Source organism: Copadichromis virginalis, linkage group LG17, assembly GCF_057382275.1.
Source record: "Copadichromis virginalis isolate Kocher_CV1m ecotype Utaka linkage group LG17, C_Virginalis_male_GT1.1, whole genome shotgun sequence".
In the NCBI taxonomy this organism is placed as follows: domain Eukaryota; kingdom Metazoa; phylum Chordata; class Actinopteri; order Cichliformes; family Cichlidae; genus Copadichromis; species Copadichromis virginalis.
In genome coordinates, this window is record NC_140634.1 from 30,877,853 (window position 1) to 30,902,974 (window position 25,122).

Here is a 25,122-nt window from a genome sequence, read left to right on the forward strand (position 1 = left end):
TACGTTTGCTTTGTAGGACTCTCTCCGTCAGAAGGAGGAGCGCATTGAGGAGCTGGAGGAAGCGCTGAGAGAAAGCGTTCAGATCACAGCCGAGAGGGAGGTGGTGCTCGCCCAGGAGGAGCAGGCACGCACACAGGCCGAGAAGCAAGTACGGTCTCTCTCAGTTGCTCACGCACGCATGAAACTGCATGTATAAGGACCCAAACCTTTCCTTAAACTCAACCCCTATCAGTTATTTTCTCAAACAGACACAGATGTCCTCACTTCTGAGGATTTTCCTCATTCATTCCTTTGCTTTGCGGCACATTTGGACATATGATGAAAAAACATATGGGCAAACATATTTAAAGCTACATAAAAACTCTTTTTGACATAGATAAACATCGCAGTGCCAAAAGTAGCTAATGGCAGTAGCTGTACACTTGCCAACTGAGCTCATTCAGGTGTGGCTCTGTGTGTGTGTGTGTGTGTGTGTGTGTGTGTGCGCGTGTTTGTCCAGTCACTCTTCATTTGCAGGGGAGGTAAATACATCTCTATTTAAAGAACAGCTTGCATTTTGTCCACTTTAGCCTGCAACACACAAACAGCTTTTTCAAATGAAGCGCAAGCTGACCACTCCAATTTGTAATGTGTTTTATCTATATTGAGGCACTAAGGAAAGCTCGTACCGGTGTTAAGGGAGGCTCAGAACGGAAGGGTTTTTGGTGAATTCAACCTCAGACCACAGGGAGTGTGCATATGTGTTGTTCCCCTGGGTACCAGTGACTTAACGAGGCCATAGAGATGGGAAATGTTCCTCAGTGCCTGGATGCGTTTTGACAAGTGGGAGAAAAAAAACTGTGTGGGCTGTACGGATGAAAACTGCCCTGAGAAAACACGGTCGGCTGTAGCTGTTGGCAATACGGCTGGACTCCATTGTTATTACTCCTGCTAAATGTTGGCTGCCTGTTCTGGCTTTTACTTACCGGACTACTTCTGGACCGACATGTAAAGACGGGCATGCAAACAGATGTTTTACTTTTGAGGTATTTTGCTGACATCCTTGCCCACAGTCAATGTTAATGAGCACCAGAGCCAAACAAGTAGCAGGCAGAGAGATGGAACAGAGCAAAGACAGATCATGGGCAAAGTCAAGCAGATAGACGACACCGGCCTGGGGGACACACGATAGGTTATTATCCGGAATAGTAATTACAGGTGAAATAAGACTTAGCTCTTTCAGATCCATGTGCAAACAAGAAGTGTTGTTTTTATGTTTCAGATTCTAGTCAGGATCGGGAAGTTTTCAAAGGTGCTTAGTGCAACAGGAAAATATGTTTAAGATGATCTGCACGACAGGTTGAATTTGCCTTTTGATGTAATGATGCAACCAAGAAGAAATAGCATTCTGCATTTAGATATTTAACTCTCTGGGATTTTGTTGCAAGAAACGAACATGTGTGAATATCTGATATTCTAATTAGGAAATGTAGTTTATTGAGTTTTATTCTAAAACCATTAGCTGGAGCATGGCTCAGGTAGTTGACATTTATTTGCTTTCCCAGCAGTGTAGATGCCTTTTGTGGTGTTTGAACATTAATAAATCTTCATTTTGTATTTTACCATCATGTTATCATACTTGCCAGTCAAATACTGGCTCTTCTGTGTGTTATCCGTAAGGTCTTTTCCATTCTTTGACACACTGGCCATGGCAACACTGAATGGTAATCAACTCATCACACAAAGTAAAGAAATCTGTATTTTGTGGAACACCAGCGTGAAGTTGCCCTATGCCACGGCCCCATCCGGATCACCCGCTGTAGCAGGGTGCTAGCAGCTGCTGCTAATCAGGTGCCAATCAGCCACCTGATTAGCAGCACCAGGGGTACCAGAAGCTCAAAACAAGAGTCAATAGCAGAATAAGATGTTTGGTTTGTTTGATGGAGAAGTTTTGGGAAGTTTTCCATGACCACAACCCACAAATACATTTCCCCCCGTAGATATGGCACCAGTTAAGGGGAAATAAACAGGCTTTCCAATGGTATAAGACTTACTGCCAAGAAAATTGTTACAACAAATAAATAATCGACCAAAAACATTTCCTTAGTTTTCGTGATAAGTTTAGATACCAGCCTGCTTTTAAGGAATGTAAATGTCCACATTCAGGGGTTGGTTGGATGAATGGTGATGGGTTGAATCATCATATGTTAAAGTTTCATTGACTGCACTGATTTATTGATGTTTCTTCATTTTGGACTTGCTTTTTAGTTTTGCTTTCATTCCTTTAATCAAGATTTAAGCACTAAAAGCTGCATGGTTAGATTTAGCAAAAGATTGTGGGTTTATTATTATTATTGTTATTGTTATTATTATTTTCAGGAGAGACCTAGCCTAGAGGGCGGTAGAAGTTACAGCACAAACAAAAATTAACTCTGCATGTTTAAAAAAAACTTATATGCTGTGTTTGAGTGCGTGACAGGCGGGTCTCACTGGTGAGGAAAGCTTTTTAAAATGCCAAAACAGCAATATTTAATGGCTGTTTTTAACTGTAGGAATTTTTAAAGCCCTCAGGAACCTTACATTAGTTTTAAACAAAGCTAAGAAATTTTTTTAATTTAGCTCTTTTCAGTGCAGTCTTTTCACGAACCACAAGAAAAGCCCAAAGCAAAGTTCCTTGGCTAGATTTTGCAAAGCTAATCATCACTCATTGGTCAAACACAATCCTCGCTGCTGTTATTAGTTGGCTGGACTTCGTTCACACAGTGAGGAAGCACCGAAAGCCACAAGTATTAATATTCGGTCAATGGTTTGACGTTTCATCTAAGCAGAGAGCTACAGAGAGAGATGAAGATGGTGAACAAGAAAAGCAAACACATTTTTTCTTTTTTTACAGCAGCAGCATTGCTACGTGGGAGACAGGAGTTCTTTCTTTTTAATCTTGATGTGTTTCTTTTATGATTTAATAATTCTTTTATTTAAATTTGTCTTAAAATTGAGCCCCAAAGAAAGTCCCAGAGTCCTGAGTTTAATGGTTGCCTATTTCCTGGAGCAAAAAAAAAAATTGAAAAAAAAATTGCTGCTTAATGTCTTTACTGTAATTTTGCTAAGCTATCACAGTTCATTTGGCTGGAAAAACTTCAAAATGCTACAAGTGACAGCTTTAATTAGATAGAACAGAGGCCATTTAGGCCAGGACAGGGTCCTGGAGAGTGTCCTCGTGTTAAAATGCTTCAGTCGAGAAGGAAGGAGCAAAAAGCGTCAGCGTGTGGTGAATGAGTGGAGATGGCAGCCAAACACTCCTGGCAGCCCTCTCCCAATAGCACTAACTCAACCTTTCAGCACAGACATACATGCACATGTGGATGTGACACTCGCAGACAGTGCAAGTAATATGCAAGACGCCGGACCACATACATGCATACTTATTTCTTTAAATGCACACGCACAAACACGGCAGAAAGAAGTGCTAACTGCTATTTAAACAGTACGCCGGCGCTGCACAACGTTGCATTCAGCAGGAGCCAGATGGACCCAAGTTTGGTTTTGGAACTGGAAACTCGCCTCTGTCCCCACAAGTAAATTGTAAATAAATATTTTGGTGTTTCTGTTTTTTACAACTGCGTCACTGCAATTAACCTTTCACATAATAAATTATAAAATGATGACAGAGGCAGACAATTTCCTCCCTTAATGAGGCCGGCCTGTTCAAAGGCACACACACATCACTTATTATGGGGTTGGCACAAATGCGTACACACGCATATGCAAATGCAGCCAAACCAGGGACATTTATACTCGCATCTTGACTCCATATTGGGAGCCATACACACAACTTTTATGTCCAGCTATAGAGACAACACGTGTTTGCATAGTTGTAGGTGTGTGTGTGTGTGTGTGTGCGTGTGTGTGTGTGTGTGTGTGTGTGTGTGTGTGTGTGTGTGTGTGTGTGTGTGTGCGCGCGACTGTGTGATGAACAGGGTTTTTCCGGCATAAACACCACATAAAAATATTGTTAACTTTTTCTGCAAGACATTAGTCACTACTGTATTTATGATCGCTGAAGGAAGCTGCGTTTTTGTGTGTGTGTTGTGTGTGTGTGTGGGTGACAGAGAAATGAGTCAACAGAATGACACACCATGTCTGTCTCTTCCGAAACCAAAGACAGACGTCCTCTTCTCCTGCTTCCCGTCTTTTATTAACCACACAATTTCAATTCTTGAACTCAGTGCACCTTCTTCTTTCATTCATACTTTCCTATGCTTAAAATAAAGGCTGAAATCACCCTTATTCACACACGGAAACACTCTCAGAACACTGAAGGGGTTGCTGTCCATTCCCAGCCAGACCTTGTCTCTCCTCGCCCCCTCCCACCATCCCCCCATCCACTAATCGTTTTTTAATGATGATCACGCTTCTCTCTCTTCCTCTCTCTTAACTCCAGGTTGGTATCATGTCCCATCTTTTCCTTCTTACCCCCAACAAACAACCCTCTTCTATTGTCCACTATCTTTCTGTCTTGTCTGAACTAGGGCTGTGCGATATGACCAAAATCTCATATCCCGATATAAGAATTCTATCGTCCTGATAACGATATGAATCACAAAAATGTAACATTTTCTGTAAATTCTTTGAGTTTGAGTCTGAGGTTTATTTTTTAGCACCTGGCGGCTCTTTTTTACTTCTCATCTGTAAATAATCTGCTCTTTCACGTGATTCAGATTATTTTAAAAAGTCTCAACAGGATCTTGAGCTTTATTGTGAAAGGTTTATGTGGAACATAAACAAGCGGACACGCGATGGCGTTACCGTCGTTGTTGCTAACCACAACCCATAAAAACAGCCGCTTGTCCGTCAGTAGTGTGGTTATATTAAATATAAGAGAAAGAGAGAACTTTAAGAAATGAATATAGCCACTACAGTGACCATCAAAACGATGAAAAAATATTGCCGTAAACAGTTTATTTTGCGACACCACGAAACAAACGATAGCGTAAAATGAAACGATAGATGTTTTTATATCGTCATCCGATATATATCGTTATATCGAACAGCCCTAGTCTGAACTGTATTTCATGTTGCTGCCTGTCAGTGTCTTCCTTCTTGTGCATTTTCCTCTGTCTGGTTGCTTCTCTTTCATCAGCTTAGCATTTGCTTATTTTGCATTTTTCCTCCCTTTCTTTTGACATCTCTCACCACAAACAATCACTTTTCTTTGCTTCCTTCTTTTTCTTCCTTCGGCTTCCTTGATTTGTCTTTGCGCCTATCTTTTCATTACCCTTTGTATTCTCCGCCTTTCCTCTAGCAATTCCTTTTACATCCTTATGTCCGTCTCCACCTCCTTCACTGTTGTCATTCCCGCTTCTCACATCTCTTTCTCTGTTATTTTGTATGCAGCTCTCTCACATTCCAATGCATGAGTTCATCACAAGCGGATTTAGGTGGTCAAAGGTAACAAACAATCATCCCATACCTTGCTCGTCTGCTTTTTACATTTGTTCATCTTTTAATTTTAATTTTTTTATTATATTTCCTTAATTTTTTACAGTAAGTTGTAAATAATTAAAAAAAAAAAAAAAAAAGCCATTTAACAAAAGCTTTTATTGGATCTGTTCATTTTGATCAGTCAACAGATGCAACTTTGATGGAAAGTGAAAAAAGTAGAATTGTATTGATAAGACTTTGATTTGTTAATTGGTAGAAATGTTTTGGGGCATGCATACGGTACACTATGAATTAGTTTTCTTTTTTCAGTGGCCTTATATGGGTTTGGATATAAAGAGACATATTTCAGTCAGGGCCACTTCAGTCAAAAGAAGTTTGTCATTTCCTTCTAATGTGGGGGAATTATGTTGTACTGGCATACGTGGAAAGCCATTTAGGCATAATGCAGGGAATGGATTGGGAGGGAATCTTTAAGAGTGTCAGCTGAGCCTTCAGCTGCTGAAGGTGCGTCAGCTAATGTGCTGGGACTGCAGCTGAGCTTGACTTTGTGGCCTGCCTGAACTAACACTATGCCTTTTCTTTTTTCTCTGTTTTTCTGTTTTTTTGTCTCAGTTCCCGTCTTATTTTTCCGTTCTCATTCCATCACCAGTGTGTTCTTAATTGCAAATTAAATCTTAATGTACTTATGCAAAGCTTTTCACTACAAGTCCTTCATACTACAAACCAGAAACACTATCACAAACCTGCACATCGATGACACATACAGCCTTTAAGTCTGTATCTTTCCCAAGGACAGGAATAAAACCACAGACTTTGATTACCTTTGTTTCGATCTCCTGAGCCTGACACCGGTGTACACAAATGTATCACAATATTAATGAGAAAACAACAGAGAACAACTTTTTGAACTCTGCCTTTCTGCATCACCGTCAGTGCTCTGGAGAGAGACGAAAGGAGAGAATGAACCAGAAATTAAGATCATAGTGGTGGTGGAGAAGATGCTGAATCCCATTATAAATATCAGTCATAACACGCATTTCTTTATGGTGACTTGTTTGCAGAAATGTTTGAGACATCTTTCTTTACAAGCTAATCTGACGTTCAGAATCCATGTATGCAACCTAAACCATTCATACACATCTACAAATAAACATCTGTAGCCGAAACAGGCACGTTCATTCATCTTGTGAAAGCAACACTTTGTTTGGCTGTCTGTGTGTATGCGTGGCTCCATAGATTTAGCAAAGATATCCAAACATGTAAAGATCGGATGTGTATACATAACATGGTAATCCAAATAAAACTAAGGGGAAATAAGAAGAGAAGATCTCAATGTCTTTGTGGTTCAGGTCAGAAGAACTTCTTCCACATGGCATGTAATATTGTCTGAGCTCAGCAGTGTTTAAAGTACTACCCAGGGTGCCGTATCTGACTGTAAAGCTGTAAGTTGTGTTTTGCAAAATAAATAAATATGTTATTAAATTACAATCTCAGTATAAAGCAGGGACTGCACATTAATTTGGCTGTAAGGTCTCAGCGACAATGCTTCAAGTTCACCGTTTGTCTTTAAGCATTCAGAAAAACAGCGATGCAAGACGAATTTATGCTAATTTAAAACTTTAGAGGTGTGTAGTATATAACTAGGAAAGGAAAGAAAAAGGTTTCCAAAGAGAAAATGTGTGTGCTTGTGTGTGTGTAGTGGTTATGTCGTTGAGAGAAATCCACACTGACCTCACTCACATTAAACTGACAAACTGATATATGCCCAGTGAGAGAGTGGGACACAGAATATGTATCAGAGAAGAGCGGGAGAAAGAGAAACAACTGAGACAGGGGAAGGAAAACAAGGAGGAGGAAAATCAACACACAGTAGGTCACATATGCACCGTGATAGACGACACGCTCGCAGACATAAAGACTAATATGTGCAAAAAAAAAAAAAGAAAAAAGGAAAGGCGAGGAAAAAAAATGAGCCAAAATATTTACACTGTGTTAACTTGTATGTGTCAGGTGGAGGACCTGCTGGTTGCTATGGAGAAGGTGAAACAGGAACTGGAGGTGATGAAAGCCAAGCTGTCATCAACTCAACTCTCACTGGCTGAGAAGGAAGGTCACCTGACTTCGCTGCGGGCCGAGAGGCGGAAGCACCTGGAAGAGGTCCTGGAGATGAAGTAAGAAGAAGTCTTTCTCTCCATCTAACTGAAAAAAATTTAAGCTGTTACATTTGGTTACATTTCGTGTTTCTGTCCTTTCACGCAGCGTACGTAAACGTGCACAATGCCTCATAAAATCTATGTTCATTCAGTTTCATTCATTTACGTTTTCAGCCGTCTCATGTGGCTGCGTTATAGTTTCATCAAAACAGCAAAAAATAACAATATAATGGAAAAATAGTTAATTTCCCTCTAAAACTGTAAAAATGTGACCACAACATGAATGAATGGCGAAAATGATTGTGTGGATATTTCTCAGCTTGCACCACCTTATCACATTGTTAAAAATGTCTAAATACATTGTTGTCCCATTGAGCTTTTAAGGCATATTTTACAGTGTGCTCTCCAATCATGTCCCTGATCTTGAAAAGCGATGAAAGAGTTCGAAATATTGTCCATCCATCCATCTGCTTCCGCTTATCCTTTTCAGGAGAGAACCAATCGCACTTACATTCACTCCCACATTCACACCTATGGGCAATTTAGTGTTTCCAATTAACCTATCCCCACTAACTGCATGTCTTTGGACTGTGGGAGGAAGCCGGAGTACCTGGGGAGAACCCACGCGAACATGGGGAGAACATGGGGAGACCCCGGCCTGATGGTGGAATTGAACTCAGGACCTTCTTGCCACCGTGCTGCCCCCCATTGGGTTCATTTAAATTTATATTAATTCTTTTACATGAACATACTCTGCATGGCTTTAGTTTCTGTGCGGGTTAGTGCTCCTATCTACTTGGTGGTGTGCCGACTGCCATCCACTGTTGGCAACACACTGACCAGAACCTCATACAAACTCTGAGTATAAATCATTTACCCAGTGAAATGTAAAGTCTTAGTATGCTTTGTGGGAAGCCAGACTGGGAAACCTGCTGCTTTTAGACATATCTCAACATTTTAAAATATTTTTTGGACTACATCGTTATTTAATAAAAGCGTGGGTGATGTCTCAAATGTCCTAGAAAATATTGATTGCTGTATCATACGTCAATATCCGGTCTGAAAGTACAATTCCTAGAGATGTGATTTGTGGTACATTTTGCACACAGCCGTGCTATGTTATTCTCTTTAATGCAGAGGTTAACGTAAAAAGGCTGCATTCAGTTTTAGTTTAACAGTATAAAGTTTCCAAAGTTTCTCATTTATTCTCACTGCTTAGAATTTAAATACAGAACAATCATCTCTTGATATCTCCAGGGGTCTCTTCTGCTGCTTCAGTTTCTATGACTGGTCACATTGACATGATCTTCACCCGGCACCTCATTAACTCTCTCCTCTTATTCCTCCCCCTCTTTCTCCTTTTATCTTCTCTCTCTTTCTCTCCACACTTTAAAATGATATACTTAAGTACTGTGATAATGCAATAACCATGTACCGCTATAAAGCTCTCGTAATATGATTGATTACATTAACAGACACCTACACAGTCTAACTCAAGGTACGGTTTAATAGATGGGTTTGTAGCTTAAATGCAGCAAAGAGGAGTCCCTTCTGCTATTTTATATCCTCACTGAGACCTTACAACAAGGTCCAGTTTAGTGGAACAGTGCACTGGGCTGAAAGAGATGCCAAAGAGACTGTCAGCATGCCCTGTCTATTTAAACAGATTGTGGGACAGTCAACTGTTGGATCATGGGAAATGAGGGCTTCCATTGTGATTTAGTTTTCCTGAACTCCAAGTTTGCATTTTTATTTTTGTTCTTTTTTAGGGAGACAGTGTGTGTGTGTAAGTCTGTGCATGTCCATTCACAGTCCAGGTGAGCAGAGTTACGGACCGTTTTATTGGTGTAGCAATGACTCGTGTGATTATTGCAGGCGTCAGTGAATCAGAATGTGTGGTGTTGTGTTTGCATGAAATTGCGTCTGTGTGTGCGCGCACGTGTGCAAGCGCACTCTTGATTGATTTACCGATGTCAAGCCCTGTCTAGCATTTCTTTTATACATACAATGACTTCATGATGAATATTTACATAACAGGCACAGACGTGAATAGACACACACACACATGCTTCTTATATCCTGTACACAGAGTTACAAACAGAGAACACACAAACACATATTAACGTCATATAAACACACACATACACGCTGACCACCCCATAAGTATAGAGTACCAGGAGTTTTTCACGGTTCAGAATCGTACTTCTGGGCATGACTACACACAGCAGTAACAGCATGATGACTGACTGCTGAAAGTTAAAAAAAGAAGTTTCCATTTTACTTGTTCAACGGTAAAAATCAAACAAACAAAAAGAATTTCCAAAAGTTTATTCTGTTCATCTGGACGTAGCGTTTTGTGGGAGAAATGTTTCGTCACTCATCCAAGTGACTTCTTCAGTCTCAGCTGACTGCAGGTTTCCCCAATCTCATAAACAGTACATTTCCATAATGACTGAAACCAGCCCAGTGAAGGAACAATGGGCTGGGAGGTCAGTTCCTTAATCTTAATTATGCAAATTCTCATGACCATTGATCAACAACCACTGATCAATGGCCTTGAGTCCCATTCACAGAGAGTTGGGGAATGGCTGCAATCACAGCATTGTAAGATGGCGAAAGATGTACCCTTAGGCCCCCTCCTCGATTCAGAGATGGTCTTTCCCTTTTCACGTAAATGGCCTCCTTGACTCTGCGCTCAAACCAGCGTTCCTCCCTGTCCAAGATGTGTACATCCTCATCCTTGAAAGAGTGTCCACTGGCCTGTAGGTGTAAATAGACTGCAGAGCCTCGGTCTTAAAGGTGCACCCTGTTTATGTATTTTCGGTAAACCATACAGACTTGGTGTAGACTCCCCTGGGTATAGCCTGCGGTATGAGGTCCGGTCAATAGGCTTGTCTTGTTCTAACTGCTTCAGACAGTCTATCGCCCTCTTCCTGTAGCCACTTCCTGGGTCTCGTTTCAGGGGCTCATAAGTATTTTCATCACTGAGTAGTGACAAAATTTTCTCATGATAGTCTTTCTGGTTTAGCAATACTGTGCACCTCCCCTTGTCTGCCGGAAGGATGATAATGTTGTTGTCATCACTAAGTGATGTGAGTGCCTTCCTCTCCTCCATGGTGATGTTGGATGCTGGGGGCTTTGCATTGCTGAGACAGGCCGAAACTTTCGTCCGTAGTTGTTCTGCTTCCACTTCTGCAATATTGTTGTTACGAATTGCTGTTTCTGTGGCTGTGATCAGCTCCACCAAACGCTACGTCCAGATGAACAGAATCAACTTTTGGAGATTTACTTACCTGAATGACTGAGCATGCATCAAGACAACAAAAAGAATTACTGTTAATCAGAGGCTTTAAAGATAAAGATTCCTTTATTTTTGCTATAATATAGGGAAAATCCTTTCTTCCAAAATCCAATGCTCACTTTTGAAATTCACCAGGTTATTGAGACCAGGGATGTCCAACTCATTATACATCGTGAACCACATGCAACCCACTTTGATCTTAAGTGAGCCGGACCAAAGAAACTCGCCTTTCCATCACTATAAGGACGTTTAACTGCGCATTAATTACCTTTTGTGAAAAAACTGAAATTTCTATTGTAGAAAAACAGGAACTTTTCTGTCATGTTTTTTTTTTTATTATTCGATTTTTATTAGTAGAAAAAGTTGGCACACATGTACCAGAAAAACATCACAGCTGAGGAGGGGGAACTTCAATACAAATTGCCAGCCAGATTTTAAAAGAAAGAGCTGGCAAGATCATAAGTAATGGCACCGTCACATTTCCCCTTTAACGTAAGTCTGACATATAACCTATGGATATATTTGTATTAAATACTGTCCAGTGTATCAGTATAGGAATTTTTTGCTGCAGCAGCCACAAGAATCCATTATCGGTCAGACTCTAATTAACAATCTCAAGCAGCCAGTTTAGTCTGTGCATCATTTAACATCCCTCTCCTACCAGCTGAATGTATGTGTGAATGCGTGTATAAATATAGCATGATTCCCATGATTAAGCTCCTGTCGCCATTTTGTTCCAGTTTGCAACCTGAACTGTGAGGTGACTGCGTGTTTCCATACACAGATCAAACCTACTCTACATTAAACCAAATATTTACTCTGCTGATAACCTCTGCTGTTTCTGGAGCAGATAAATAAAGTTCAGTGTGACGAATCAGTGAATTATACATTCATTATGTGTCTGCAAATAATGACTCCCCCCCCCCCCCCTCTTTTTTTCCCTCTTGCCCTTGACCTCAATCTTTAACACATATTCTAACTCAGCAGTGAGTTTTACTATTAATGTTTCTTTGTGTTGTTTCCACACATAAGAAACGTCAAGACAAATTTATAATTATCATCAAACTCTTCTTTTTGGTGTAGAATTTTCCTAACAATGAAACATTATGTTTGTATAACATACTGATAGATCAACAAGTCCTATTTTAATTAATAAAACGTCAGACAGACGTCTTTACATTTATCTCCTTCAAAAATACTGATTATAGTTGGCACAGTAGTATGCACTGGGCTGTAGTTTGTTTGTCTTTTGGCTGAGTCTACTGTTTTCAGTTGGTATCTGTTTTGGAGCAACCTTATCAAATCTCTAAAAACCCTCCATGAATTGCCTTCAGGGGCTTATGTAATTTATTTGAGTATCCAACAACACTGGATTTTAGAGCTCTTATATTTTTCATGCCGTTGCAGGTCTCTCCACACATTTGGGATAATGCATATCTGTGTCTGTTCCTCCTTAGTGAAAAATTTAGACATTTCAGGTAGCTGGTACTTGCCTCTCAGTGAGTTATGCCCATGACGCCATTGCTCATATTTTTCACAAGACATTAGAGTACGGTCAGCAAACACGTCATTTGTTTCTAGCTTTCTCCCACACGTGAAACATGAGATGTTTAAGGTGGCGGCGTCCCTTGTGTTCATATATCTCAATGTATTGCACATGAAGCTGTCTCTGCGCACACAGGCCGCTCTAACTCTTGGGGGTTTGATGTCTGATTTGCTGCCCAGTTTTACATCGGTGTAAGGTTTAATGTTGCTGTAAGACATGATATATGATACAGCATGTTTCAGTGGTTTCTTGGGCAAACACACACAAACACTCACTCCCATGCGGCAACATATACCAAATACAGCTGAGCGAATGTACATACTGACGTTCTGTCTCGCTCTCTCACCTTCTCTTGTTTCCTCCCTCCACACACACACACACCGATGTGAAGTTGTGAGGCTTTAAGTCTATCTTTGTGCTGTAGTTCTCAGCAGCTGGTACTATATGTCTTTACAGACTTTAATGCACACACACACAAGTACAAATACACAAAAAGAGCCACGCACATCTGCCCTGCAGGGTTCCAACACGTGACTTATTTTCTTCGGGGTTTATGCACATGCTCATTTTCTTCCAGTCTCCTTTGGGTTGATGTGCATGCGCGCTGTCATGTGTTTCTATAGTTTGGCATATGCAGGTGTGTTTGTGCGACTGTGTGTCGCAGCCAGCTGCAGGAATGTGCTGACAGTGTGTGCGTAACAGCAGGGTGTCAGGTCTGAAATCTCAATCTAAATGAATTAAAACCTATTTTGCTTTCTGCTGTTCAGCTTAACTGACATTTAACACACATCCCTCGCTCTGTCTTTCCCTCATTTCTATTCATCAGTTTCATACAAAGTCAAACACACACATCCGTGTCCATCTTTTATGGTTGCTGTATGTGTTGGGACAGTTTCTAGCTCCCAGTAAGCTAGAAACCCAGTACATGTGATGTGTTTGGTAATGTTTCAGTTGATGCAGCTGTTTTCGTTGTCCAAGACGAAGAGACAGTCAATCCAGCAGAACCATAACTTTAACATCTCCATCAGGACTCGATGGATGGAAGTCATCTCAAAAAGAGGTTCTTTTCCTTAAAAGGCTTTACAGTATGGACAGCAACGCCCTTTATGCCTTTATTTTTCACAGGAAAAAGTCTGCCAAGAAAACCTTTAATGCGAGGCTGTAATTTTACGATTTTTACTGTGATGACGAGTTGCTACATATTTCACCCCTTAACTCATTCAGCATGATAAGACCAGATTCTGTCAACACAGAAACACCCAGATTACAGTTAAACATGCCAAAGCAGTTGAACTTCTCATTCATCCATGCATTTTCTTGACTGCTTATTCAATGGGAGTTGCGGTGGAGATGAAGCCTCTCTTTGTTGACACTGAGCAAGAAGCAGAATACAATGTGGACAGGTCGCAAGGGCTACCACAAAAAGATAGACAACCACATACTAACAACTGTGGTCAATTTAGAAGCAACAGTTTACCCAAGGCCCAGAGGAAGCCTACGCAGGCACTAGAAAAGCATGTAAACTCGTGCAGGTTTCAGTCATCCAGGTCATGGTAGTCCTGAGTGCTGAGAAAATAAAGCAGCTGGGCTTCTTTAAGTCCCCGAAGGTGTATTAGCCACATCCAAGAGGCTTTTTTGATGATGGAGATTGGATCATCTCTGATGGAGAATCACTGGGACTTCACCTCTTGTGGTTGTCCCCCTGGAGGTGGTCCTGAGCGTCAATGACCCACTATTAATCATATAATGAACAAAAATGTGGGTCATTACCATCACTGGGGCCAAGGTGTGATACCTCTAAGCCCCACACCACCATCATGTGAGTTCTCGTCACCATCAGTTGTTTTAGAGCTCAAGAAGCCTCTTGGATGAGACGCGAAACATCTTTACAAACCTCCAGTTGCTGTCTTTTGAAGGACTCGACAAAAAAATGGAAGCTGCTACAGCAAAGACTCGGCCAACCAACAGGCTCAGCCACAGAACCTTGTTGCTGTCATGTGACAGCGATAACCACCATGTTGTGCTGGAAATCTGACACGGTTTGTGTCAAATCCACTTTTTATCAGATTAAATATTCTCAAATTTAAAGATTTGGTTGACCTCAGAACTGCACAAACAATGTACAAAGCAGCAAATAAATCTTCACATCACAACATTCAGAACTTGTTCCAAAAAAGACCAAATACTCATGACCTGAGAGGAATCCTTATGTTCAGCAAGCCTCTAGTAAGGACAAATGTAAATATGACAGCATTACAGTCAGAGGAGTTAGTGTGTGGAACACCTGTACAGATGAAATCAAGAAAAGTACATCAATACAAAAATTCACACAATTGTTCAAAAAGAATAAATTGCATGAATATAGGAAATCTTCCTCTCAGTGACTGAGTTGTCTCATTGTGTCCTCATTTTTTATAGATCAAGGGCAGAGTAACCCAAGCTTAAGTGTTCATTAAGGTGTTTGTCACACAAATATAAAATAAGCTCAGAGATTAAGCGGGTGTTAAACACAGCGTGATTAGTTTATGTAAAAATGTAGTTTGTTGTTGTTCTGGTTTACGTGCTGAAAATGGTTTTATTTGTGTATGTTCAACGTGTTAGACTTGTACATAGTTAAACATATATTGATCAAATAATGTTGAATCCTGGATATGGATTTGTAAGCAATGAAATTTGAAATAAGGGGGTAGAAACAGGAAAACTTCATCCTACTCCTTTTCGAGCACACACATTCTGTAGACATAGATATATACACGAAAACTTAATGATTTTTAAGTTGTTTTTTTCTCTTGTTATTTCAATTATATTTGCATGTTCAAAATAAAATTCTGTCTGTCTGTCTATCTGTCTATCTGTCTATCTATCTATCTATCTATCTATCTATCTATCTATCTATCTATCTATCTATCTATCTATCTATCTATCTATCTTCAGTAGTGACCACATTTTCATATGACATTTCCATTCCAACAGAACTGGGTTTGTTGAGGTGTAAACTCTGGTTTCTTAATTCTGAGATTTTGGGTTCTAATTATGTTGCTCTCATAAAGGGCTAGAACACGATACATCATGGTATAATGATTAAAGCGTACACATGTCTCCATGATTGTTTTCTCCTCCTAGACGACTGGTATCTATAAATATCATTTCTTTTCTTGAAATCAAAAGCCTTGGTTTTTTATTTAAATTATTTTATAATGTGTCAAATGTTAATTTACCTAATTAAAAAGTGATAAGAGGAGAGGAGATGTGCAGGAGAGAACGAGGGGCTCACAGAGGAAGCAGCGGAAAAGACAGTAAAGAGGTCAGGGCAGGAAGTATAAGTCGCTTTAGGGGGGAAGGAGTAAGAGGATAAATTAAATGAAAGAAAGAAAAGCAGAAAATGTCTTTTTGGCAGAGAGAAAAGGAGAAAGACAGCTGTCCTACAACAACTTACAACATATCCATGTCAACTTATGTCAACTAATTTATTGATCATATTTTTACCAGACAAGAAAAATTCACTTAACATTTTATGAACCTCAGAAATCATCTGTTGCACCAAATGTTGTAAACAGGTCATCAGAAAAAAAAACACTGAAGAAACTCAAAGAAGAGAAGAAATCAGGGCGACGATGCACGACGTCAAGGTTTTCAGCAACAGGCAAACAAAGTCACTGGCAGCACTGGCAGTTATTTCCTTTCTGCAGAGAAAGACGCAGAACATTTTAGTTATTTAATCTGTGTGTGGGATGCTGCCTCGGGTTGAGAAAGTAGTGATAATCTCGTATTAGGAGGTGATTCACTGAGAATTTTTTTCCTTCAAATTCCCAGCAACACCAAACTCCATCTGGATATAATAGACCTGGATCTCCTGTGCGCACAACAGACTGGACAGATTTTAACCCACTAAGATGAAGCTTTTTAGTAGATTGAGAGTCCGTTTGAGGAAAAAAAATATCACATTTGTCTTTTTCACTTGTGCACACAAAGACTAGATTTTGAGCCTCGTGTACAATTAGGCCATAAAGAAAGTCTGCAGACACACGAAGCGGCTTCGCTGTCTTCAGTCTCCTGCAGTGAGAACCTTGGCCGATGCCTCAAGGTGAATGCTATAAATTCAATTTATTTCTCCTTAGCTGCTCTGTTCTCTGTTTTATCTCCCTACCAGACTCCTTCTCCTTCCCCCTGCGCCCTTTCCGCCATCCCTCCCTTCATTCCTGTCGTCCCTCCTTTACTTCATCTTTCAACCTGAAATAACTTCTCTCAGTCCATTCCATCCTCCTTTTTTGTCTCCTCCCTTGCATCCTCCCTTCCACTTTTCTTCATCTCTTTCCATTCATCTCTCCATTGCCATCCCTTCTTTTAAGCCTACACCTGTCTGGCAAAGTCATTATTGCCTGATTTCTGTTTGGCAAGCTGTATATCTCCCACCGTCCGTGTCTTCACCGTTGTCACTACATACTGAAACTAATCGATGACGTGTCGGGCTCTCTTTTTGCGCTTTTGCGTGTGTGTGTAGTCGAAGATCTCATTTTCGAAGGCTCTGTCAATGGAATGACATCTCTGCTTTTTACAGCTGTCACTAACAATATGGCTGCATGTGTAAGACGCGCGCGCGCACGCACACACACACACACACACACACACACACACACACACACAGTCGTTTACAAAAAAAAAGAAACAGACAGCAAGACTGCTGAGAAGCTTTCCCTCCCAGAGGAATGCTTGGAGATGTATACAAACACATACGCACAGACGCATAAAAATACATCCTCCCACACGAATGCATGTACACATGATGCTCGTGGCAGCACACCAAGCACAGAGATGCGCTTTGATCCCCTCAGACAGCAATGAGATTAATCCACAGTGTGCCAAAGCAAGTCTGTGTTTGTGTGTGTGTGTGTGTGTAACAGACATGTTCAGAGCTTAGTATGACAAAAAGAGGCACGCAGTTTTGACACTTAGTCTTACAAGCTCAAATCAGGGCGCCACGCTTTATGTCTCGCTCTCTTCTCTCCACTTTTTTGTGCGCTCTGTATTTCCCTTTTGTCTTTCGCTCTGGCTCTCTGCCTCTGTTCTGATGCTTTTTTACTTTTTGTAGGAATCTGAAACATTTGAATCGGTAAACTAGAGACAATAAAAGACACGCTTCACTCAGAAGTTGTGTTCTTTTGTTTTTGTTTTTATTTGATTTTCTAAAAACAAAAGAATCCTTGTAAACCAGTGAATGTTTACTTTCATGTCGCTGGCATCATGTACGCTTTGTTACTACATTTTTTCGGACATGTAGCCCAATTCTTTGAATTAAACTCAGTTGGGGGGGGGTTATATTTATAACAGGGAGATTACAGCTAAAAGAAACAAGTGGAGAGGAAAAACAGATAAAGGAAAAAAGGATGCGGCAAAACCTAAAGTTGCCTCTTTTCCTCAGGCTGATTACAGGTTGCGTGTGCCAGGCCATCAAACAGATCATTAAACAGCAATTAAAGAGAGAGAGGGAGTGATGAAGAGAGAAAACATATCGAAAAACAGAAAACAAAACGTGGATTCTTTCAAAGCCTCTGATTGTATGTTGGAAGTGCCAGACGATTTCATTTCTATTCTGGGAATAATAAAAGTGCAGTATAAGACCGGCAGAGGAGAACCGAACAAACCAGTGACAAACCAGTCAGCTTCAGATGAAGCTAAAAATTGACCAAAATAGTTTGATGATTCAACTTTGTAATCAGGGTTAAACTATAGGTATAATGAATATTTGTAATGTAATGATAACATTTTCTTTTCAGACTTTTCCCTCCTTTTTGGCAAAGCTGGCTCGTAGTAAAGTGATTGTTAACTGAAATAAAATGATGGAAATGGGAACAATGGGTTATATTTCAAAGTGAAATAGCTTTAATCATTGTTTGAGTTTTGCCTTTTCTTAGTTTTGTGAGCAAGATTCACATTGAAAGATGATAAAAAAAATTTTTTAATTTGATTCTAATGTAAAGAAATAGCAGCTGTGTTTAGTGTTGCGCCGCATAAATCTAAAAATAGCGTTTTTGCTTCTGTAGAAAGTAAAGTTCAGTCACAAATATGAAGTATTAGCCTCTACATGTTATATATACTGTTGTCAAACTAAATAGACACATTAATTGACTGTAGTTCACTGTAATGAGCACAGTTTTTTGTCTACTAAACCAAAACATCAGCAATGTTGTAGCTGAGAAACAAAGTGATGCATTCTTGTCACTGGCTGGCTTTTTTTGCACAAATTAATGAGAATTGAAATCCACTGAGAAATCATGGAGGCTCTTAAACAGTCATAACCAGGAAAACAGTCAGTCTCCTTTCACTAACCAATGCTCTAAAACAGGGGTCTGAAAATCGAATGAGCTGTGGGCCACTGCTGGCGCTGTCATCTCATTGGAGGGCCACTTTAGTGTTCAAGTAGTACAAAAAACAAACAAACAAGAAAACACCCACAAATATTTCTGAAAATGTAGTAGGTAGTAGTAGGTTTTTTTTTTCCAATTTCAAATATTGTATAATAAGAAAAAGCTGCAAATGTATAATTATAATTTTATATAGTGCTATCATTTTTTCGTATTTAACAAATTAAAGAATGCAGACATAAGTGTGCACATTTTTCACTGCTAGTTAAAATAGTTTTCTTTACAAAGAATTCTCACTGCATTAATTATCTTATGGCCCTGAGTGAGCTGTTTAGGAAAAGGGACTTCACTAAAACAGGGATGACAGTGTAGTAACCATCATGTGATGTTGATTAGGCAGCATGGATGCTATCTTTAGAAAATGAAGATCAATATCAAAATCAATAAAATTGCCCATAATCGTGCTGATGAATGAAGATAGGCACCATGAAATGAAGGGCAAAGGTTTGATGCAAAACAAAAAAAGAACAGCCATGTGTGTGTTTTTGTGCACGGTGCGCCACAAGAGAGTTTAATGTGCCACACGGCCGGCGTTCGAGCTCTACAGCCAGTGATGGAGTTTAACTGAATGCTTGTTACGCTCTAATTACAACATGGGTTGTCTGCTGAAGGGCAGGCTCCCTCTGTGTGCAGCAGGTGTCAGCTCAGTCGTCACTTGTCTGTAAATATCTATGAATGTCGGCGTGATTTGAAGATCAGGGTATTTTGGTTTTTAAGGTGTTATTAGAAGATGAGTATTCTAAGTGTGGTCTATTGGCCAATGACCACCTCTGATAGCACATTATGTTGCCCATAAAGTACTGTAATATATTTAGCCCAAGCATAGTTGATGTAGTGAAATGGCAAAGAAAAAGTGCACAGACAATTACATCAAGGGTCAGGAAATGTATCAGTCTTCTCACTAACGATTCAAAATCTTCAAACCAGTCCAAAGAGGACAATTAGCAACATTAACCACCCGCCTCTGAACAATAAAGTGTTCGACATGCACATTTTTCCTGTAAAGCCCTCCATCACAAGCTAGCTTCCAGAAGTGGTAGTCATTCATCAAACCTTCGAGAGCCATGGATTAGAAGATGTGAAAGTTGCATCCAACCTCCGTCTACTTCCCCTTAATCCACTGACACGCAGTAGCGTTGTATGACGCCGATAAAGATCAGCCGAAAGATTTCAGTTACTCTTACGTAGTCATAAGATAAATTTCCCACGTGTGGGACTAATAAAGGTTATCTTATCTTATCTTATCTTATCTTAATTGCACTTCAGTGAACATGTGGGACTCACAGGTGTCCATTACTTTCACTGGTTAATATGGCAGGAGTGAGTTTGTGCTGACAGATTGTAAGCAGATGTCTTGGTCTCAGTAGCTAAGCATAGAAATGGATTTACTGTAAAGAACCACAGTGAGCACAAAGCTGCAGCTTTGTCACACTTCTTTGTGTGTTTCTGTGTGTGTGTTTCTGTGTTTGTGTGTGTGTGTGTGTGTGTGTGTGTGTGGTCTCATGGGAAGAGTAAACTCCCGCACACCATAGATAATGCATTTTTACACTTTTCTTATTAGTCACAGTGTGTGTTTTTAAGTGTGTGTGTGCGAGCGTCTGAGCGACAGACAAAGAGAAAGAGAGGTGAGGGAGCGGGAGAAGTTTTTTTAGAGGGAAAAAAGGGAGCGAGAAAAAGGGGGGAATATGTCAAGAACAGATCCTCATTCTGTCATGCAGTAGTCCCACCTGCCCTTCTCTCCGTCTTGCTCTCTCTTCCCCTCTTACTTCCTTTGTCTCTCTACCTCCCTTTCCTGTGTCTGCTTCCCTGCCTCTCCTTCTTCACGTCTCTTTGATTTGTTTTCCCTCCAAATCCTCCAGTTATTTTATTCCCTTCCCTGTCAATGCTGTGTATGTGTGTGTGTGTGTGTGTGTGAGTGTGTTTGCCATCTCGCTGTCTTTTTTTTTAAGCCTCTCTGATGTACAACAGCTCCTTGAGGGGAGCTTTTCTCTCCCTCTCAAACACTCAAGCACACACACACACAGATATCCTATGCACCAGCTTTAACCTATTTCCCTAACACTTGCCTCAGATGGTCTCTCATCCCGTCTTCTCTCTCCATGCTAAATTATTCATGTCCAGCATCTCTGACCCACTTCCATTATAGTTTAAGACACAGACTCTGCTCTCAAAAAGTTCTTGCCCAAAAAATCCTGCTGTTCTCACTGTGTTGTTATACATCGGGCTACTTTAATCTAGGCAGCGTCAGTCAAACATAAAACAAAGTCTCTACCAAATCAGGCTCTGGCTGCTGTGCTGACGGCAAGCGGAACATTTTTTCACTCATTATTATTTTTCTCAGTTTTTATAGGCTTGATAAAAACGTATGTTTTCCAGATCAGTAAACAGGATTTGGATTTTGGCATTGAATTAAAGCTTCGAGGCCATTCTCAGCTGTAATTCCCGATAATCATTTTATCATTCTTCTGCCTTTTCAGCATAGCGTTATCCCTTTGATGTGTTTATTGCAGCCCTAGAGAACTGTTTCAAAGTTTTGATCGCACATTACCACATCGGTAGGTGTCGATAATTTTCCCTAATAACCTCAGTTGTATAATGTGGTGAAGTGAAACTTTGTGTTGGCCCTTCTGCAGGAGAGCGCTACAGTAAATAGTTTACTATAAACCAGAGATTTATTGGCTTAACTTTGATGGTCCACACATGGCAGGCCAGTAGTAACAAATGTTTCATAAAACCTGCTCCGATGTGTGCGTTCGTTGCACTGTGTTTTCTCTTGTAGGGTTATAAAGCAGAGTGTTTGTGTTTGGGAGTTTGTGTAGTGTACTGCAGTGCAGTCTAAGAGCAGAGGGCAAAGTGGAGCAAAGGCTTGCGTTACAGGAACTATTAACTCCATGTCAGATATAAATCTGGCTGTATATATTTAATGTGTGGTGTGTGTGTGTGTGTGTGTGTGTGTGTGTGTGTGTGTGTGTGTTTGTGTGTGTGTGTGTGTGTGTGTGTGTGTGTGTGTGTGTGTAAGAGAGAGAGGCAGAGAAAGTGAGGGAGCTGGGCTTGAAGCAGATGAGTTGTCTACTTGCTGGTTGTCCGCCGCAGGACAGAAGTTGTCAGCTGGGAGAGAAATACTACCCACTCAGGAGACCCAGAAACTCTGTGTGTGTGTGTGTGTGTGTGTGTGTGTGTGTGTGTGTGTGTGTGTGTGAGAGAGAGACAGAGAGAGAGAGAGAAAGAGGAGAAATCTATTAATTTTACATCCTCACGTACAATTAGATTATGCACAGTCATCAGCAGCAGAACCAACCAAAGAGATGTGCTTATGCATGCGAGGATTGTCGGAAACAGAGCTAAAAGCGTATCAGCAAAGGTTTAAAAAACAAAAACGGGGAAGTCTTTTTTTTCCTTTCTCTATCGCAGATTTCTCCAATCAACATCTTAGCACTACCTCTGTTTCTGTGTGTCTGTTTGCACAATATGTGTGAGTTCACGTGTTGTTAGCCACAACTGACAGACAGCTTTATTCTTCTCATTTCTACTTTGCACTCTCCTCTTTGTAAAAAATTATCTTTTAGCTGACATTAAACAAAAATATCACAGCCAATCTTTTGCCCCTTCGCTGCTTCCCTGTTTCTTCCTCATGCACAAACAGCCCATTCTCACTCCCGAGGCGTAACATGCCGACGTTTTGTCACGTCCCGCGGTGTTCCTGAGGAACGCGAAAGGAGACCTTCGGCGTTGTATTCCAGCCCTAAACCTAACCTTATCCCTAGGCCTAACCATAACCTTTTTCCTGACCTTAACCAGGACTGTAATGATGTTAAATAGCGTGTTTCTAAGCGATTTGAAGAAAAAGAGCGAACATGTGTAGATTGAGTCCATACGGTTCTCATATTTCCTCATTTTTCCGAGGTCGTCATTTAGGAACGTGGTGGGTAGCCGAAAACGTAATATGTTGACGATTTGTCACCTAGCGTAAAATTTTACGCTTTGGGAGTGAGAACGTGTTGGCACAAAAGAGAAAAAGCAGGAAACTGGATTTTTTATCATTAGTTAATGGTATGCCTGTTCACACAATTTCCAAATTTCATGTGTCAATTTTTCTCTAAAGTCACCTTCAAGCTAAGTTGGTAAGGTCTGAAATTTTTTTAACCCTGGAGAACCAATGGGGTCGGCTCTGACCCCATTGGTTCTCCAGGGTTAATTTATGTTCTTCAGTGTGATGTGTCTAAGTGTGATCTAAGCCTATCCAATTAGTACCTTATACGTGTCTGTTAAAAACAAAATATCCATAGCACTTGATTGTCTTAATTCCTTATCCAATACAGGATCACAGGGAAGCTGGAGCCTACCCCAGTAGGATATAGCCTGTTCACGTCAGCAGTCTATTACAGGGCTAAAACAGAGAGACAGGCTACCATTCACATCTACAGCAAGTTTATAATCACCAGTCAACCTAACATGTGTTGTTGGACTGCTGGAGTACCCAGGGACAACATACAAAACTACACACAGAAAGGCGCCCCAGTCTTTTTCAGTAGCCACTGTCACCTCATAGCAAGATGGTCCTGGGTTCAAACTACCTACAAGCAGGACCTTGCTGTGAAACTACACTGTTCACCACTGCAGTGCCCTCTTTTTACAGCAGGGCTCAAAATGAGCACATTTACACATTTTATGCCCTGACACATAGACCACAATAAGGAAAATTTGAGAAAAAGAACACCTGATAAAGGTTTGATCATATATTTCTTTTTCCCCAGACAAATTTGTATCGAAGCTGAAGTAAGAAGTTGAAGTTTTATAGCAATGCTGTCGACTTTAGTTTGCCAGCTTTTGCTCTAGTTTATCTGGAGCATCTAAATTGGTTCCTTTGGCCTGATCGACTCATCTTATTGGTTGGTTAGATAAAAAACCAAAAAAAGCTCCGTTCTATGCAATGCAGTTGGATATATTTTAAGGCATCTCTTCAGCCTATAAAACAGAAACCAGCTCACAAATTTGTAATTCTCTAACTTCTTTCATCTTCTGATAAAGCAGCTCAGAAGTGGCATGGGCAGATCTACAGGGTTAATGGAGAGCAGACACAGTCCTTTAACTGCTACATAAATTCTATAAATAATAAGAATTATCTTAGTTTGTGGAGATTGGAATGAGTTTGATTTTCTTTGTTTCGCTGTTTTCAAAACTTTCCTGTCTGCTTTTGTTTAAAGAGAACCAAAGCACTGATGGTTAACGTGATTATAGAGTGTAATTAACATATTTTTCCGAATCCCCAGTCGCCAGCTAAGTGAATTTGCTGTTTTTGCTTACCTCGAAACTCACTTATTTCTCAACACTGGTCAAGTAGGGGTCGAGCTGGTTTTGCGGGGAGTACTATGCACCAGGGGGAGAAAAAACTAAAAACTATATCAAAGTTTAAGTGCGATTAAAAAGTCTTAACAATTCATGAATATTGTTTTTTTTTTTTTAAGAAAACGTCCCATCACAGTGCTTGACACGCACCGCGTAATACAGGGGTTAACTCGGGCGTCCCGCAAGCAGCCTCGAGGGTAACCAGAGCAGACAGTGTGACAGAAAACAATGGAGAGCTTTTTTGTTCAGTCGGAAACAGAGAACAGAGAACGGGGATTATTTCTAAAATAGCTCTGTGTTTGTCTTTGAAAGAGACTGGCCAGTATCACACTGCACTGAATCTACTTTACAGACACAGGGGCACACACACATACACACACTTCAGCCATATAGACACTAATGCAAGGAATAAGGCTTTGAATACACACAGAGAGCCTGTGAGCATGCACATACACCCTTACACAAAATACCAATGCAGTAGTATAGGCACAAACACACATATACACATGGCAGATTGCATTAAAGGGCAACAGCATGAAGAGATAATGCAGCGTACATGGGAAGCTGCTTTAGTGTGTGTGTAGAAAAATGCGAGTGATCTAAGACCAGGCATTAGGGTTTGTGATAAAGTGAGGGGCCTTAAGTGGTTTTAGAAAGGAGAGAGCCCCTGTGTGTGTTTGTGTGTGTGTTGGGGCTGGGGTCAGGTGCCTGGTGCATTTGTGTATATCTGCTTACTGTCTGCCTTGTCGCCACAGCGATGACATCATGGCACACGACCGCCAAATGACGGAAAGAATTCCTCCAGTCTTCTTTACAGACAGAGAGATAGCACGAGTGGTGAAGGATGAGGGAAAGGAAATGATGGAAACGAGAGCTGCAGTGTGGGTGGGGAGTACTGATAGAGAATAAGTGAGAGAAATTTTAGATGGAAAC

General features: G+C 40.5%; 1 protein-coding gene across 10 annotated transcripts in view; it reads left to right on the forward strand.

Moving 5' to 3' along the window:
* LOC146689690 (ELKS/Rab6-interacting/CAST family member 1-like) overlaps positions 1-25,122 on the forward strand; it is a 156,283-nt gene that overhangs the window by 81,624 nt on the left and 49,537 nt on the right. For 9 of the 10 annotated variants that reach the window (XR_014915935.1, XR_014915936.1, XR_014915937.1 and 6 more), the window contains 2 exons: positions 17-148; positions 7,432-7,592. Coding sequence is in view for 7 of the 10 variants with exons in the window: in XM_085436310.1 (XP_085292436.1) it covers positions 17-148; positions 7,432-7,592 (293 nt within the window). In the remaining 3 variants the exon portion in view is untranslated. Of the gene's footprint in view, positions 1-16; positions 149-5,373; positions 5,428-7,431; positions 7,593-25,122 lie in introns of all 10 variants that reach the window. The other variant, XM_085436316.1, reaches the window with a different exon arrangement.